The sequence below is a fragment of the Alosa alosa genome, chromosome 21 (genome assembly GCF_017589495.1).
Source record: "Alosa alosa isolate M-15738 ecotype Scorff River chromosome 21, AALO_Geno_1.1, whole genome shotgun sequence".
In the NCBI taxonomy this organism is placed as follows: Eukaryota; Metazoa; Chordata; class Actinopteri; order Clupeiformes; family Clupeidae; genus Alosa; species Alosa alosa.
Genome location: NC_063209.1, coordinates 3,039,867 through 3,058,896, shown reverse-complemented (window position 1 = coordinate 3,058,896; position 19,030 = coordinate 3,039,867). Strand labels below are relative to the sequence as shown.

At 49.7% G+C, this 19,030-nt stretch overlaps 1 protein-coding gene across 2 annotated transcripts; it reads left to right on the top strand.

The window, feature by feature from the left end:
* Nucleotides 1-601: 601 nt before the first annotated feature.
* lnx2b (ligand of numb-protein X 2b) lies at nucleotides 602-18,467 on the top strand. Of its 2 annotated transcripts, none has more exons than XM_048231939.1 (10): nucleotides 602-870; nucleotides 4,858-5,512; nucleotides 7,698-7,882; nucleotides 9,181-9,377; nucleotides 13,340-13,810; nucleotides 14,330-14,461; nucleotides 15,885-16,059; nucleotides 16,235-16,478; nucleotides 16,727-16,885; nucleotides 17,155-18,467. In XM_048231939.1, the coding sequence occupies exons 2-10, from the start codon at nucleotides 5,088-5,090 to the stop codon at nucleotides 17,288-17,290; spliced, it is 2,124 nt and encodes a 707-aa protein (XP_048087896.1). In that variant the 5' UTR covers nucleotides 602-870; nucleotides 4,858-5,087; the 3' UTR covers nucleotides 17,291-18,467. The 2 variants fall into 2 exon arrangements, with proteins under 2 accessions (XP_048087896.1, XP_048087897.1); XM_048231940.1 differs by lacking the exon at nucleotides 602-870 and adding an exon at nucleotides 3,484-3,827.
* The last annotated feature ends 563 nt before the right edge of the window (nucleotides 18,468-19,030 follow it).

Below are 19,030 nucleotides of genomic sequence, written 5' to 3'. Positions count from 1 at the left end.
AACACAGTCAAAGTGTCAAAGGCCTTTTAACTCACAGTCACCCAAACAAAGAATTATTACTTTATTGGGCATCATTCAGGGATCTCTTTTACGCTCCCTGCCAAGTCAAGACACAAAAAGCAAAGAACGGAGTGGAAAGGTTTCATTTCAACTGAAATAAATGTTTGTGAGGTGTGAAATGTTTATTTTATTAAATTGTATACAGTCCAATGAAAACTCTTAACAGAATGTTAAGTATCATGAAATGTGTAGGCTAGTTGATTGATGTGGATTCAATCACTAGGATAATAAATCTATTTAAAGCATAAATCCAAAACAAAAAACACTTGAACTTGATAAACCAAATGTCCTTTTGTCAGCTGTCAGTTCATTTTTGTTTCTCACAAATTCAAGGAAAATTAAAAATAATTTGTATCCCTTGGCCTAACTAGTTTCCCCTTTGGGGATCAATAAAGTTATTTTATCTATCTATCTATCTATCTATAATTAAATTCTTAGTTTCTTAACAAGCCCACTGCAACAGTATGATGATGATCACATTATAGGTAGCTACTCACGTTGACTGAAGTGGTGACCTGCCAATTTAAATACTAGCCTACCTGCATGGACTTCCTGTAAAAGAAAAGAAAAAACAGCGCCAGATCCCAGCTACTTATGTGTTGTTCGAAACTGGGAATATTTGCGACGTCAACCCCCATCAACAACACCTGGGGTTGTAGGAAGAGGTCATTCCAACATCTAACAAGTCGAGTTTAATGCGAATTCTTTTATTCGTGTTTAAGGCTAGAAGAAAGTTGTTGGAATCAACATTTACCAGCGAGACGATAGCTCTTTGTTTTATTAGACCACTTCCGGAAAAATCCTTTACAGGTAAGACGGGTTTCGGTAGGCTACACAGTGTAGCGCGTAGCGCACCATGGTATTTTCAAATGTATTGGCTATTGGATTAATCGCTATAACCTAGACAGGAATATTAGTTCCTTTCATACATCGAGTGAATAGCCTATCCTATATTTTACATTCTACGCTTTCGTTGCCTGTGGCAATATCCTCTTCAGACCGAGGCGGCAATTTTAGAGTAAATTTAACGTTACTGGTTATTAGCCGAGAGTCAGAAGCTACAACTGAAAATAGTCAACACATTTATCAGATAGAAAATCCAACTGTTCTCTTTATGGTGGGCTGTAATGGTGTTGAAGCAACGCTAACATTTTCTCTGTTGTTAACCTTGTCACAAACTGTCAGCTGGGCTGGCTACTTTAATAATTTATGGCGCTTCATCCGAGTACCCAAGACGTCACCTGAGAAGAGGTGTCGTCAGGAATACACTATAACTGGAAACGTTAGGTTTTTCTGAATCAAATCAGCATGATTGAGTGTTAGTTTCTATTTATAAGCAACTCTCAGTAGGCTACATGTGGGTAGGCTACAGTTGAATCTTTGTCTTACCATATGACCTAAGCCTGGGGCGGTGGTGACTTTCTGTTCTTACATAATGATTTTAGTAAATATTTAACCTCACAAATTTGGACTGTCTTTGCCATGGTGGTGTGGTTGATGTTGGTTACTGTGGCCAATGTCACAGAAGAACATTTGAAAAATAAACAATTATTTAAAAGCAAAGAAGATACAGGCCAAAGGGCCAGATTTACTTTTACATTCTCTGACTATTTTTAACTGTCTCCATATTCTATTTGTTTTTAGGGCAGTCCTACATTGGCTTTCTTTTGTCCCCCAAGTCAACATCAAAGCCATTGTTCCATGATGGAACTTCATGGTTGAAATGGTACATTATGCTATATGGCAGAATGGGCTGTCCTATCGCTGCTGTAGATCAAAATGCACTGGTGATAGGGGGGGACTTAGGGACTTTCTGGTATGCTTTTCCAACGGATACCCGAAGGGCCACGTGCGAGCCTCCAGCGAGGGTAGAGTATGTGTGCTAGCCTCGCAGCTTGAGGGGAGGGTGTGTGTCCACACACATGTGTGAGTATGTGTGTGGTAATGGAAGATGTGCGGGGAGAGTTTACTCAGATCTTCTTTTCGCTTCTGGGCAGTTGTAAAGGGCAGTGAGGTGGCTCTTGTTTGCGATCTATTATCAATCCTGGTTTAGCCCTCTAATATGGAGCACACTGTCTAATGTTACTCACTGTTGTTCTGTTTGGGTGTGTCTAAAATAATGATTCACACTGTGCCTGCCTAGACAGCGCATATTATCTAGGCATCTGTGTTTTGCCATAGATCATGGACAGACTTGTATTAACTGGCACTTTTTCATTTCTTAAGCCTTTTTCTGTGACAGTTTTTTTTTTATTTCACTGATTCATGTGGCGCCAGGCTTGAAATCAGATATTTACATTTGATTGTTCTGCATCATGTCTATATTCCAATTGAGACCCATCACAAAGCACACACACACACACACACACACACACACACACACACACACTGGTTCATGTTGCAGTCAGCACAGTATGAGTGGAGCAGATGAGGGGCCGTGGGGTTGGTTGAAAATACAGACACGTAGCCTTGAGCAGTCAGCCCCCGCCGGCCCAGCACCCTTGAGGGGGGCAGCTTCGCCGTCGTAAAGCACAGCACATTAGTATGGGAGAAGCAGACGTTGACACATAGCTTCCAGCAGCCCTGGACTCTGGAGCGACTCTCCGCCCATACCGAGAGGCTGCCAGAGCGACCCCCCCCCCCCATCCATCACCCGTGGCCAGGGTCACTGTCCCACTGCTTCCTGAGCAGCGCAGAAGCAGCACGCCAGAGACTTCTGCTGGACCATTTGTCCTCTCCCTCCGCTCACCCCTTCTTTTTCTTATGTTTCAGGTGTCTTTCTCCCCCCCTCTCTCTCTCGTGCTTTTTCATCTTTGTGAGCCGTGCTCTAAGAATAGCTAAAGCCGACACACACAAAAAACAGTCGTTTTTCAAGCCGAGATCTGAGATAAAGAAATATTTCTGGCACAGCGAAGAGAGTTTCAACTTGCTTCGTGGAGCACTTTGAAGTAGTTTGTTTATGATTTGCAATTTAATTTCCAGCTGGAGTCAGTTTTTCCCCCCATATGAGTTGAGGTCTGACTAGGTCTGCAGGGAGGTATTCTTTTATTTAGGAGAGACTTAGGATCTGTTTTCATTGTCTTGGATTGCCAGTGCCTGCTCCAACACTGATATTTCTCATCTGTTTCCTTAATTAGAGTGGAGGGGTTGTGGGGGGGGGGGTTGCTGTCCTGTGTGACCTTAGACACTGTGCAAGCATCTACAAGGCTGGAGCAGTGTTATTGGTCAGTGGCTAGGGCTGGCCTTTAGAAAATGCTCTGTCAACGCTAGTGCGACATCAGCAGTCTGCACCACCCCCCAACATGCATGAATACACATAAACACACACACACGCACGCACATACTAGGTCCCACACGCACACACACACTTGCTCTCTCTCCTTCACCCTCCCTTTCCTGCTGTAGTCGGCTCGAGCAGACGGAGTGCCTCTTCACTCCAGGCTAAGCTTTTTGCTCAGTCACACGGCTCTCTTGCTGGCTGCCTGGCCATTTGCGCACGCACGCACGCACACACACACAAAACCAACAGCCCACCCCCACCCCCACACACACACGCACGCACATACACACACACACGCGCGCGCAAGCAGTCCCATACTCCCCTGCACACTCGCTCGGTGGCAGAGATGAGGAAGGAGTCCGGTTTCAGTGGGGCTGCAGGCAGCCAGCGCAGCCGCTGGGTTTGAGTTTCGTGTTTGGATGTGGTGGCCGGTGGGAGAGGGACAACGCTGAGAGCAGCAGCATCCAGGGCTGGCGGCGAGAGGAAGGTACATTCTGAATGAGATCTGCACACAGCTGGGATTGGGGCTGGACGACACAGGGACGGGCTGGGCTCTGGGCTGGACGAGACGGGGACAGGCTGGGCTGGGCTCTGGGCTGGCTGCCTGTTTGTTTACTCCGCTGCTTTTTATTTACGAGGGCTCGGGTGTTTGGCATTCTGACTTGTGTCGAGGCGGCGTGATACGGGAATGTGCTTGAAGCTGACGTAGAGCTTAGTCAGATGCTCCTGTGTTTCACTCATCTGCCTCGTACAATAACTCTGTTTGGTGATGGAAATGGCTAGGTTTATGGAAATTGGTATAGGTGCATAGTTCACCTCCATGCGAGTGTAGTGTGTTGAAGTGTAACTAGGTGGCTTCTTTAGCATGCTGGTGGCCATATGAATGTGGCAGTGGAGCACAGGGCAGAGCTGGGCCAAAGCCAGGCTATCCCAGAGTGGAGGGAATTAGAGCAGATTAGGAATGTCACAGGGGAAGCAGCCCCACTGCTGATGGGGCGCGAGGGGGTCATTAGTGACGAAGGCTTTCATTTCTGCCTAATTCACTCACAACTCTCTCTCTCTCTCTCGCGCTCACTTTCTCTCACTCTTGCTTTTCTTTCCCTCTTCTCTCTCTTTCTCTCACTTTCTTTTGTTCTTTCTGTCTTTTGTTCTGTTTTTTCTTTTTTTTTTTCCTCTCACTTTGTCAGTCCCAGGTCTCTGTTCTTGCCCATTAGTCTAGGCTGGACTTTGTTGCTCTCCAATCATTTCATGGAGCTTAACCTTTTTAATGAAGCCGGCCCGCGGTGACATTTCAGCCGCAGACATTCCAGATTCCTCTGGCTGCGCAAAGCAGAGCTCAGGGGAAAGGATACAGCTGCAGCCTGCTCCATATTGTTGCCGTTTTCATGGAACTGTGTCATTTCCTGTCGAGCCAAAAAGAGAGGAGGGGGTAGGGGGGCCAAAAAAGAAAAGTCTACGTCCTGCCTCAGATTTCTTTGTTCACTTTCCACCCCCCCCCCCTTCTCTTTCCACCACAGAACCCCAGGATGGAGAGAAGAGGAGGACGGCCGTGGAGCTCCCGCACAGACGCGTCTGCTTGAAGCGCTTCTCCCGGTTTCTTTTTTATTCTCTGTGCCATGTGTCTGAGGAAGTAGATGAGCCAGGCTGTTTTTAAGGAAGGCAAGCGTTAGGGCCTGGCGCTGAGGGCTGCTCCCTGGGGGGGGGTTGAAACGAGGAAGCGGAGGTCGTGGGGATTGGAGATTCAGCCATGACTGAGGCCAGGGTGCCAGCAGCAGCGAGCGCCGTGGCGGTGGCGTCCGGGGGCGCTGTGGCCCTGACGTGGGCACGCGTGTGCAAGGAGTGCGGGCAGGCACACGAGGGCCCCGACGGGCACCTGTACGAGTACCAGGACGACGTGGACGATGAGCTGGTGTGCCACATTTGCCTGCAGCCGCTCCTGCGGCCCATGGACACGCCGTGCGGGCACACCTACTGCTACCAGTGCCTGAGCAGCTTCCTGCGTGAGCAGGACTTCTGCCCCGTGGACCGCCAGCGGCTGCAGCTCGCCCAATGCCGGCCCTCCAGCCTGCTGGTGCGCAACCTGCTGGACAAGCTGACCGTGCTGTGCCCCTTCAACACCGAGTGCCAGGGCAGCATGCAACGCTGCGAGCTCCAGCCTCACCTGCACCACAGGTCAGTGCCCACCACCACCTGCAACCACACGGGGAAATGGGTAGCGGCAGGGGGGAAGGGACGGAATGTTACCACCCACTCTTTAGAAGGACACCCTGTACCTCCCTACAGTCAGCAGCGTCCAGCTGCCATAACACTATATGGAGACTAGAGTGGGCCTACTGATTTAAAAAACATTGTTTCCCAATATCAGTGGCAGTGTGCCAGAACAACAATACTCAGGAACACTGCCTAGCAACATCGCTCAAAACATAGCTGGTGTATCAACACCTTAAGAGTATGGGATGGTATGTAGGAAGCCACCCACTAGCAGTTACTGGAGCGGGAGCAGGGGGAGGGGAGGAGATGGAAGGAGAGTCGGGAGATGACGTGAGCGTGTGCAAGGAAGGGAGAGGGGGGGTCGCCGGGACATAGAAGGTGACTGCATAAGGGTCTGGGTCAAACATATGAATATAAAGCACTTGAATCACCATACATGAAATAATGCACAAGCAAATGTAGCCAAGGATTCCTAGACACTTCAGAACATGGCGAGGACACATGCTGGCCACCCAGCAGCACTCTCCCAGACAGTTAGGATAACACTCTGTGGAGTGCAGACGGAGGGGGAAATGCTTAATTGCATGACGCAGGAAACTGGGAGGAAGATAGGCAGGGAGAGAGGGGGAGCTGGGGCAGAGGAGCAGAGATCTGAGGGGAAAGCTCCAGAGTGATTCTGATGGGCCGCGGCAGCACATTTTGCAGAGGCTCGTAGCTTTATGGGGGTGGAATAAGGGTTCGATAGCGCAGCCTATGTTTTGCCTTCCTGCCAGAGAGAACAGTGAGCGTGAAATGATGAATGGACTCCTTTTGAGTTTTGGCCAGTCTTGCCGTCTCCTCTTCTAGTAATATTGAGTGTGTGTGGTGGGTGGTTGCGTGGGTGACTCTGGGGGTTGACAACACCCCTCCACGGCGCTGCCAAAATTCCAGTGAGAACACCCAAAACGTCAACATGCCTCCCCTGGAGTCCCCACACACACTCTATCACTTCACACTGTACTTGAACCCACCCGGGACGGCAGGACGGGCGGGCAGGCTTGGCTAGCACTGCACAGTCTCTCGCTGCCTGAGCTGCCTTCTATCTGCCTCTGCTGCTTCAACATCTGCGCCACTCTCTCCGCTTCCAGCGCGCCGGCCGTGGGCTCTGGGGCCGAAAGGTTGAGGTGTGCTCATTTCACATGAACCAGTGTAAACAGAGAGAGGAGGCAAAGTTCAGACGCAGAGCCCGGCTGTGGAAAGATCGAGAGGCAGAGAGAGGGGGCGAGAGGTGGAGAGGTAGAGGGAGGGGGAGCGAAAGTGAGATAGGAGGGAGAGAGAGAGAGAGAGAGAGAGGGAGGGAGGGAGGGAGGGAGAGAGAGACGGAGAGGGAAACGGAGAGGGAAACAGAGAGGCAGAGACCGAGAGGGAAACAGAGACAGAGAGGGAGAGCTAGTGCTAATAGCACTGCTAGTGCCTCATTTTTGACCTGAGCTCGGCTCTAGCTTGACCTGTTCCCCTCTTCCTCTTCCTGCAATGCAGTAAAAAGAGCCTGCACATCTGCATAGCCTCCCTCGCCTCATCCCTTTCCCTCTCTCTCTCTGTCTATCTCTCTCATTCTGTTTGTGTCTACACATCTCTTCCTAGCCTCCTCTCTCTATCCTCCCTTCCCTCCCTCTGTCTCTCGCCATTTTTTCTCGGCTTTCTGTCCACATCAATTCTGCTGCCTGGCACGGGTCCAAACCCAACTGTGTGTAAGCATGTTCCTCGCCACTAACTCTAATTACACAAATAAATGAACACGGATCGGACCAACAACTCCCACTACCTCCTCTGTTCACCTCCCTAGAACAACAAAGCGCTAGTCAGCAGTTGTGTGTGGGAGATATTTTTAGTTGCTGTTGCTGCCATGTTGTGAAGGATGTCTTACTGGGATAGGCAGACTACCCACAAATGAGGGTCTCTCTCTCTCTCTCTCTCTCTCTTTCTTTCTTTCTTTCTTTCTTTCTTTCTTTCTCTCTCTCTCTCTCTCTCTCTCTCTCTCTCTCTCTCTCTCTCTCTCTCTCTCTCTCTCTCTCTCTCTCTCTCTCTCTCTCTCTCTCTCTCTCTCTCTCTCTCTCATATGTTCATTCTCTAATCTATTTCTGTTTTCTTTTGGTCTCTCTTTCAGATGCTCTGCTTTCAGACGCTTGCGTGAGGAGGCAGAGAGGAGGAAGAGGCCTCCCTGGAATGAAATTAAGGCCAGCAAAGCGGAGGCGGAGGACGGTAAATCCACCCCCACCCTCTCCCGTGCGTCCCCCCGGGGCCCAGCAGAGCCCGGCCTGGTCAACCCTGCCTTCGAGGAGGGAGAGGAGGGTAAGAGCTCTCTGCCTGCACCTCTCAAAACAGCCAGTCAAAGCCGGCAGGCTAGTTCATGAGCCTGGGCAGAACCGAACATATCGCTAAATCAGTTTTGCTTGGGTGAGACATAAACACACCGCAAGGCGCCTACTGCACGATCAGAAAGACTTTTATTTGTCGCCTCCACAGTATCAGATAGATTGAAATCATTACACACAAGGGCGGTGTCAAAGATAACCTCTCGGTGAGGAAAGAAAAGACACAACGCCATATTGGAAGGAAGGGGAGGTGGGGTGGAAGGGGGCGGTGGACGCGTGAAAAGTCGACAAAAGCAGGCAGTGAGGAGGAAATGGAGACCCAGCTGTGTTGACCTACTGTCAGAAACCAAACAGCCGAGGCCTTTGATGTGTCTGTGCCAGGGAGTGGGAGGAGGAGGAGGAGGAGGAGGAGGGGGGCTGGTACAGACGCCTGCCTTCTCTCCACTGCGTGTCAGACTGAGGAATGGAAAGTGGCACTCATCAACCAGTCACTGTCTGAGTGGCTCACGGGGAGCGTGTCCAAACGCAAAGCGCCTACTGTAGCCTGTGCCTGTCATGGCCCAGTGACGCCTCAAGGCGTGTTTATCACACGCTGTAACCTGGCAACAAAGGGGTTTTGTCTTTGACATCATGCATGAGAGATAAACTTAAGAGGAAAGTCAGGAGCACCTGGAGAGGATAATGTTGCACGATGAATCATAGCCTGCGCTCACATTAAATCAGGTGTGGGCTTGTAGTGGTAATTTCCAAGACACAAGTTCAACCCCTTTTAATTTATATGTAGAGATGGATGCTTAATAAGATGAAACAAGTAGAATACCTGCATGACGCCATTGAGCATTTATGAGCCTCTGAGGGGGATTATGAGACTTAAGGCGGATATGACTCACCATAGGAGGTAAGGGAACCTGGATGGTCCAAATCTGTGAGGACTGTTTAGAGACTACAGCACTTTATTTATGCTACTGATTTTATCTGACTGATTCAAAATTAAATTTGTCAACTGTAGTAGAGATTTTTGCATTTTTGGGGCTTTTTGCCTTTATTTGGATAGGACAGTGAAGAATGACTTAAGTGAGTGGGAGAGAGAGAGATGGGGTGGGATCGGGGAAAGGACCGCAGGCCAGATTGGGACCTGGGTCCCCGTGGGCACTCGCCTATTGCGCCACACTGCCCACAGTGCCCACAGTGCCCCGACTCCATTCATGTTGATTTAGTGACATTGTGAAAAGTGATTGTTCAATAGTGGCTAATCACTGTGCAACTCTTTTGTAGAAACTCACCTGAGGTCAAGCCTGGTGGCCGAGGCCAACGTGGTGGAGCTGTTCCGGGATGACCCGGAGGAGGAGTTGGGCTTGCGGATAGTGGGCGGGAAGGACACCCCTCTGGGCAACATTGTCATCCAGGAGATTGTGCGCGATTCTGTTGCGGCACGCAGTGGCAAGCTGTCTCCTGGAGACCACGTTCTTGAGGTGAGAATCCATTCAGGAGGTACAGGTGGAGGTGAAAACAGAACAAAACCATGGTAACGGGGTGCGTTCCCCATGGAAAAGTGCATGCCCAGTCCACCTAGAACATTTCCTCTTATCAAGCCAATCAGTTGGGTTGGCTTTTTTGCTCACTGTAACTAGTTGGTAAATCAAGTGGGTTTGCGCTAGAATATCTCATGCTAGTTATTGATTGTTAAGATTGTTATAGTACGTTTCACTGCCAATCATAACTTAAAAAAAACATTTGATCTAGATGTGCTAAGTACAAGGCTATAGTGTGTTGTGTTTATCTTACGCCCTCTGAGTGACTGGAGTGATCCGGAATGTGACCTGCTCCTGGTTTCTGCTCAGTGTTGTGAGTGTATACTCCTGAGCAGGGCGGTGTTTACATTTGCATTCCAACCATGCTGACCACTCTCTCTTGAAGTGCGTGTGTGTGTGTGTGTGTACATGCATGCATGCGTGTGTGTGTGTGCGTGTGTGTGTGTGTGTGTGTACATGCATGCATGCGTGTGTGTGTGTGTGTGTGTGTGTGTGTGTGTGTGTGTGTGTGTGTATGCATGTGTGTTTGTGTGTGTGTGTGTGTGTGTGTGTGTGTGCATGTGTGTGCTTGTTTGTGTGGTGAAAACTCCCCAGTGTTTGGACACATTTTCAGCACTCGAAGAGCTCCGTCCCTTTTCACTAGTTTCCATCCACATGGATATGCTTAGGGCGGAAAAAAAGCTTCCGTCTGGAGCAGCCCAAAGGTTGTGTATGGTTTCTCCTAGCCTGCTGAGTGTAGTGTGAGGCTGGGAGAGGATCGGTTGTCACATAACAAAGCGGTGAGCTTGGTCCTCTGGGCGTCGTGTCAACAGACAGGATGGACGGGTCTCACGGCGACGATAAGGGAAGCTTGAGAAATGTTTTCCACTGGCTCCCTGACAGCCATTACATCGCTGTTGTTTTGGGATGAGTCGTTCGTTTCGTTGGCAAGGCTCACCTGGTCAAAGGACACAGACTGCGTGTTGTGCATGTTGACCCCTATGTCCTACTTTTGACTCAAAGACCCTTTCTCCGAGCTGAGTTGAAACCGTACGTGAAACATTAGCCCTGTAATATCCTGTCTCCTGAGCAGTGAAGTGAGTTTCTCATGAACAGGTGAAGTGAGTTAAAATGTCAGCTCTGCTGGTCTCTCTCCAGGATTAATTCCACAATGGAGCCCTTATTCTGGGCGCTCTCTCATCGAGTTTTATCATCTCCTGGATCTCATTTTCAATGTCGGCCTTGCCTGGCCCTCTCTCTCTCTCTCCCAGGCTGGAGACACACGGGCAGCTCCAGCTTTTCAGAAGGCTCTTAAAAACCCATGACCCTTAAGAGTCTGTCAAGTTAGTCATTGTAGTTTCTCAGTGCGCGGCCTTATTAATGAGTGTGTTGTTTACGTGAAAGCTGAGCTAAGTGATGCCTGAACCCACACGGAATAGAGGACAGTGGGTTAACCTCCGCCTCTGATGACACGCTGTCCCACTTTTCTCCGCTTGCCTCTTGTCTTCCCACAGTCCCGAGCTCTCCTAGGATTTCTCCCCCCAGCAGTCCTGGAATGCACTGCCACACTAAACCCAAGCCACAGAGTGGCCTCAACATTCATCTCAAAAATCCCAGGCCCATCATTCCTCTAAGCTCTGTCCCTCTTCTGACCAATCACAAACGCACAGAAATCTCAACGAGAGGCTGTCTTGCCCAATGGGGTGCTTTGTGGCGGCTTTATCTGAACAACGTTTGGCTTTTGTGAGGGGCCAGTTTGTCCGTAAAGAGATCGCCGAAGTAGCGAGAAGATCTGATTTCTCATTCCTTGAAACGGTATCTCTCTTTTCCCCTCTCGGTCCTGGTCGATGCCATTGATTTTTTTTTTTTCGAGCCTGCGCCGTTTCACCGAGTCAGAGCGACACTGTGCTGCTGGTGTAGGCTCACCAGCTAAATTATTCTGAGACATTCTTTAAATACCCAGTCCTTGGAGAAGGAGGGAGAGGACGCGAGAGCCAGAGATAGAGGTTACCCTCATTCACCTCCCAAATGTTCTCTCCTCCTTTCGACATCCTCTTGACCGCAGCGAGAGCCGAGGTCACACTTACTGTGCTCTTGAGAGACGTGGCATTTTTCAAGACTGAAATGCCCCGACTGAGATTACACTGGAGTTACACATTGAATGCAGCCCTTCTGAACTGTGCTCAAGTTGGCGACCTCAGAATAAATAATCCCCTCAGGCATGCAGAACCGGCACCAATTTACACGTGTGAAGAATGGCCAGCAGCTGAGCTTAGTGGAAATGGTTGTCTAATGGATGGTGTGGCCGCTCCCCTTCCCATAATGCATGATGTTCGAGACATATGTCTGTCTCGGTGTTAAAGCCATAGTCAGTGATCTTGCTGGATGTTAGCTGTTTTTTAAGATAATCACTGCAACAAGCACAGCCTCTGCATATCTCCTTAAAGCAACACCAAAGCACTTTTCCTCTGTCGCACGCACGCTATCTGTTTATCCAGCCCCGGCTTTGGAAATAACGATGTCTACAGACAAGGTAGACTATGTCTCATTCCATCGGACTACAGATCCCCTACCTGATCTGGCAAACATGCATAGTGTGGTTATAGCCAATAAGTGTCATATAGCCACCCTGTTACAAGTGGATGAATCACTGAAACTTAAAAGTCTCTCTAAATACACTGATTGTCAAGGTAAAGATATGGTGGTAAACAGCCAGCTATAGTCCCTAAGCTCAATTTACTGAATGTTAGATACACATTATATACTTGTTACAGCCTTGGGCAGACACCAAGACTGGATATTTCTCTCCATTTCCATAGTTAACAACTTGGAGAATATCACCATGAATTGTCAAAGTACTAGGTCCGGAGCCCTGTATTTATCACCCTGCCCGCTCCCTGCCTCTGTTTCGCAGGTGAACGATGTGAGCCTGGCGTGGTTCGCCAATAAGTGAGAGTGCAGAAGTGTCGCTCACCCTGTTACAAGTGGATGAATCACTGAAACTATTTTGGAAACATTCCAAGCCCGGCCCGAGCAGCACTCTTCCTCCTCCGCAAGCGCCGCCGCCCCTCCTCCTCCTCCTCCTCCTCCACCAACCCCACATCACCGCGGGCCTCCAACCACCACCTCCCACCCTTACTGACCACGCTGAGACCGCTGCTCAGATCACACCCTTACTGACCACGCTGAGACCGCTGCTCAGATCATACAGGTACGCACACCCTTACTGACCACGCTGAGACCGCTGCTCAGATCACACCCTTACTGACCACGCTGAGACCGCTGCTCAGATCATACAGGCACGCACACCCTTATCCCTGCCTCTGTTTACATGGAGTGAGTGTGAGCCTGGCGTGGTTATCTGCCATAAAGGGCCATCGGTGTGCTTTCTGCAGAATCGTGCGTTCACCCCGTCATGCAGGAGAAAGGCTGAAACCTCGGCCCGGAAACATTCTTCCTCCTCAGGCGCCACTCTTTGGTGTTGCTCCTCCTCCTCCTCCATACACTGATTGTCAAGGTAAAGCCTATGAAACCACCTCCACCCAGCCAGCTATAGTCCACCCACACCACAGCCAGGGCCTTGCGGTCACCCAGGTGACACTGGTGGCATGGCTCGAGCCCCTGGGCATCTTTTAAGGCACAGGAAACTCTTTGGTGTTGCTTTAAAAGTCCATCTTCTAGATACACTGATTGTCAAGGTAAAGATATGAGGTAAACAGCCAGCTATAGTCACTCCCCTAGCTCAATTTACTGAATGTTAGATACACATTATATACTTGTTACAGCCTTGGGCAGACACCAAGACTGGATATTTCTCTCCATTTCCCTTAGTTAACAACTTGGAGAATATCACCATGAATTGTCAAAGTAACGGTCAGGCCCTGTATTTATCACCCTGCCTGCTCCCTGCCTCTGTTTCGCAGGTGAACGATGTGAGCCTGGCGTCCGTCTGCCATAACCGGGCCATCGGTGTGCTGCGGCGTCCGTGCGCTCTGCTGCGCATCACCGTCATGCAGGAGAAAGGCTTCAAGCCTCGGCCCGAGCAGCACTCTTCCTCCTCCGCCAGCGCCGCCAACCCCTCCTCCTCCTCCTCCTCCTCCACCAACACATCACCGCAGGCCTCCAACCACCACCTCCACCACGCCAACGCCACCCACCCACACCACAGCCAGGGCACGGTCACCCAGGTGACACTGGTGAAGCGTGAGCGCTCCGAGCCCCTGGGCATCAAGCTCATCCGCAAGTCCGACGAGTCGGGCGTCTTTATCCTGGACCTGCTCGCGGGCGGACTCGCGGCCAAGGACGGCAAGCTGCGCAACAACGACAAGGTTCTGGCCATCAATGGGCACGACCTGCGGCACGGGACCCCCGAGACCGCTGCTCAGATCATACAGGTACGCACACCCTTACTGACCACGCTGAGACCGCTGCTCAGATCATACAGGTACGCACACCCTTACTGACCACGCTGAGACCGCTGCTCAGATCATACAGGTACGCACACCCTTACTGACCACGCTGAGACCGCTGCTCAGATCATACAGGCAATGCGCACACCCTTACTGACCACGCTGAGACCGCTGCTCAGATCATACAGGTACGCACACCCTTACTGACCATGCTGAGACCGCTGCTCAGATCACACCCTTACTGACCAGGCTGAAGGAGGTGATGAAGGAGAGTAAATGGCATCAAGTCAAGCTGGTGTTGCTCTAGTAGAGTTAATAAGTTGTAGTGTTTTGTGCAACATTATAGACAGATACAGAAAACTAAATGCCATGTTGACAAGACCAGCTGAGCATATGACTGTGTAAAATGACCACCATACGTGGTGTGTTGTGTGTGTGTGTGTGTGTGTGTGTGTGTGTGTGTGTGTGTGTGTGTGTGTGTGTGTGTGTGTGTGTGTGTGTCAGGCTAGTGAGGTGCGAGTGAACTTTGTGGTGATGAGGCACCCGGAGCCTGAGGAGGGAGCTGAGGTGGTGCTCCGGGGGGCCAGACGGGCCCCTGAACTGCAGTTCTTCAGACGCCGCTCCACATACGTGAAGGTAAGCCCACCTGACCTCTCCAGGCTGAGAGACTGTCCCTATCCCTGGCCACCATCCCCCTCTGCTCTGCCCCTGGAGGTGTGTGTGTGTGTGTGGTCCTGTCTGTGTGGCTTTTTGTAATAAGTGCTCAGCTCCCCCAGAGCCAATGTACTCAGGCATACTCAACCCCCCCATGTTTGGATTCATCAACCTCATGATCTGGTTCCCACACTGAGATCTTTATTTAATCCCTCTCCTGTCACAGCAAAGGCTCTGCTGCTACTCAGCACTTTTGAAGTGGATGTGTGACTGACACTGACTGTGTGAGTGAGTGAGTGATAAAAGAGAATATAGAAGAATATGCACTAGAAACGAGCTCTTGGAAAAGTCAGAATAGTTTAGAAAGTGGCGTGATATAAATAGAGAATGAGTGCATAAGAGCAGGAGAGAGAGTGAGAGATTGAAGAGTGAGCGTGCGTTGGCAAGAGTGAGGGTAGAACAGCCTGCTGGTGCTGCTGTGAGAGCAGCTCTCTTCACACCGCGCTGGAGTCACACCCCGGCAGCGTGTCACTTCCTCTGCGGAGCGTGGAGGTGAAAGGCATAGGGAGCAGATGCAGCGCTGGCAGCCTCTCCTCTCCTCTCCTCTCCTCTCCTCTCCTCTGGGGTGCAGGCAGGGGTGCTTTTCCCTTTCTCTCCCCTCTCGCTCTCCCCGGCCAAGATCCTCTGGTGTGTGTGTGTGTGTGTGTGTGTGTGTGTGTTTTTGGGTGTGTGTGTGTGTGTGTGTGTGTGTGTGTGTGTGTGTGTGTGTGTGTTTGGGTGGTTGTAAGAGGGAAAGGGGGTTTCAGGTGGCAGAGGATCAAAGCTGGTGACAGTTAGCTTTGGCCTGCTGGGCTCAAGCCTTTGCTCTTGCTGGGGGGTGGGCTCTCCTGCTGGGTAGGAAGGAGTGATCCAGCCCCCACCCCCACACCCACACCTCCACATCCCTACCTCCACACCCCCACCTCCACACAGCGTGGGGTGCGGCCGGGGAGAGGCGCTGTAATGGTGGCTGAGAGTTTTGGCACATGCCCTCAGAGATCTGTGTTGTGTTCTGCTGGCTCAGGGATGTGTCACGTTGACGTGTTTGTTTGCACAAGCTGTATCCCCACAGGAGGTCACTCCATCCATTATATTTTTATCTGGGCTCCTTCGGCCTCAGAGGAAACACTGCTGTGCCCGGGCAAACGTCTTCATTTCCAGAGTAGGCAGGCTTACCCTCCCTGCACGATTGAGTGATTGACTTTTATTTAATAAAGTAATATCCAGCAAAGTATTTAAACTTCCAGAACAATACAATGACGTGCATTGTGTCCTTAGTGACTCTCCTGGTAAGGAAAGCCCAACAGCATGACATTTGCCCCTCGTAGACGGACACTGATTCTCCATGTCCAATGTTGCGGTGTAGGAGCCGCCCAGCGGGTTCTCATGCCAGGAGAAGACTGTGAGCCTGAAGAAAGAGCCGCGCCATTCCCTGGGCATCACCATCGCCGGCGGGAGAGACTGCCGCAGCCGCCTGCCCGTCTACATCACCAGTGTGCAGCCCATTGGCTGCCTGCATCGCGATGGCACCATCAAAACAGGTGTGTGTGTGTGTGTGTGTGTGTGTGTCCTCTACGGTGATCTGTGTCGTGTCATAATCCAAATGAGCAGACATTCCAGCCACGCCATATTCAAATCCAGATACTCTGTCTGATCTGGTTTTGCATGTAGCCTATTGAGTTGGGGCTAATGGTTGCTATGGTTCCCGTTGCGCAGGGGATATCCTGTTGAGCATCAATGGCGTGGACCTGACCCAGCTGACGTACAACGAGGCGGTGTCAGCGCTGAAGACGCAGACGGCCCAGCCATCGGTGGCGCTGCGCGTCATCCGCACAGTCACCGAGGAGGACGAGGAGGAGGCAGACGCCGCCACCAAGGAGGAGGAGGAGGCCGGGGACAGTCTCCGCGAGGACGACATCAACTGGGCACCGCTGTGGACCCGCTGGCTGGGCCTGCCCAGGTGAGACCGCCTAGGTCCGGCATTACGCAGGCTAGATCAGGCATCACCCATTCTGCCCTGCTGCCATTTTTGTCACATGCGTGTTTTTAAATGTTGCGTACACTTCACCGGAAGGAAATTATCATTTTTCTAACTGAAAATGTAAACGTTCATTTCATGTGTACTGCATACACATTGTGCACACAAAGCCATATAACTCCAGTTGAGCTGCCTGCCTATCAACACTGACTGTATGTTTTAAACCCAAGCAACATGCACTGGTGCCGTGACATTGTCCTGATGAAGACCAACAGTGAGAGTTGGGGCTTCAGCATCGTCGGGGGCTATGAGGAGAGTCGCGGCCAGCAGCCCTTCTTCATCAAGACCATAGTGCCTGGAACACCGGCCCACTTTGATGGGCGCCTCAAGTGAGTCAGCCTGCCTCCTCAAAGCACCCACTAAGATAAGAGAAGATAAGAGTTTCTAGTTTTACTTTCCAAAAAATTTGGAAAGACTGAATACGAGTCTTTTTTTTCAGGCCCAGGCTTGTTTATTTTTGTTATATCCATTTATTGGAGATGGGTTATAAATAGCATCACCACTGATGGGTGTGCGTGTGTGGTTGGGGGGTTGGGTTCAGGCTGTTTGAATGAAGTGCTGTGCTTATGGAGTTTGCCGTCTGCCTGCTCTCCCACAGGTGCGGGGATGAGATAGTGGCCGTTAATGGCGCCACCACCGTGGGCATGAACAACTCCTCTCTCATCCCCATGCTCAAGCTGCAGAAGAACAAGGTCACTCTTACTGTAGTCTCTTGGCCTGGCAGTCTGGTCTAGCCGACGCCTCTGTCCTGTCTGCCCTAGCCTGTCTTCTGGACGCCGCTCTCTTTATGGTTCGTGCATCACGATCGAGAACTGATTGCAAAATGGAAGCCCGTTGGCTAAAGAAAAAAAACTAAAGTCTCAGTCACATTGTATCTCCAAGTCTCCGTTGTCCAGGACGAAGCATGAGAGAGTTGGGCTCCCCGTGGAAGTGTTTTAATTGCTATCAATGTTTTATGTAGAGTTTGATCACTGGCTCTGCGGTGTGCAGTTACTCGAGGCCATCCGCTGTTACTGGCTTGCAAATGGCTGCCCCTGGAGACCGATGACAGCAAATCAGGGAAGAGAACTGACAATCAAGAACCAGGAATTCATTCAATATGAAGGATTATGTAAGGAATACACAATTTATATTTAGGCAAAAGTCTTGAAGGTGTTTTATCTTCTTGTTTATGTTTGATTGATGAGACAAAGCCATTCAGCAATGTCATTGTGGTGAGCTGTTAATGGGCAGGACGGTACCTAAGGTTTTATCACAGAAGACAATGTTTAAATGTCTGTTTTTAGAGTGCTGTTGAGAACGTTGAGAGTTGGTTGAATGTTACACTTATGAAACATAAAGTTCAGAGTTGCCTGTTTTGTGTTGAATCAGTAAAGCAATGTTACTCTTGGGCAATTCCATGCAAATCTGTCACATCCATAACGCTAACTAAAATACCATTGCATTGTGTTGGCGTTATGGATGTGACAGTTTTGTGTGGAATTGCCCTCTTGTGATGAAGGCAAGAAGGGAGAACATACATTATAATATGCCCTCATTCATTTTAAGTGAATCTAATTGTTGCATATAGCTCTGTTTCCATACCCCCTGTGATAATGGCAGACCTACGTGTATATTGAGTGTGGGGAGATGCCTCTGAGAGCCGACCAAATTTGAGTGGATTATGATTTGATGATGCTGATAATCTCATACTTTTTACCAAATACTCTATTAAACTGTGCTAGAACATCATAATGACTTTAGATTTGCAGTATTAATTGGGGTTTGATACTATAATTGGCTACCTATTTGACGTTTTGTTGAATGCATCGTGATGAATGTTGATTTATTTGGGTGCCTTGCATATGTATACGAAGGATGAATCTATGCACACCTGCCTTAAATGCCAATAGACCAAAAACTTGCAATCAACGATTCCTTTTTTTTTTTTGCTTCTCTGTTGTATTACTAGGGTGGATGAGTGCTTTATGTGTAGTGCACACACACACACACACACACACACACACAGTGGATGCATTCCATTTCAACCCCAGCCCTCCCCCCCAGGGATGGCAAAAACATGGAGGAGCCAGCCCCTGGGTCCCTGTGGTTATATAATAAAGCAATATGGTTTCATCACATGGTCAGCCGGGCCCTTTTTTCGACTATAAGATGTACTGAGTTGGAAGAACCATTATACAACTATATGAATTAATTGAGCTTAGTTGGATACATAAAGCACATTTCAACATTGGTGTGTGTTTCGACTGACTAATCGGTCAGATTTGCAATTTTCTTACAACTAAATGACCAATTCAACAAAAGTATTTTAGATTTCTCATCCAATGGTTCATGTACATGTTTGATCATGTATGTAGGGGTCAAAATACAAGGTGCCTTAGCAATGGAGAACATCAAATGATGTTTAGCTGTAGTGAATGTGTTTGTTTATGTTTATATTTGTAGAATAACATCGAACAATCGGTACACTGATC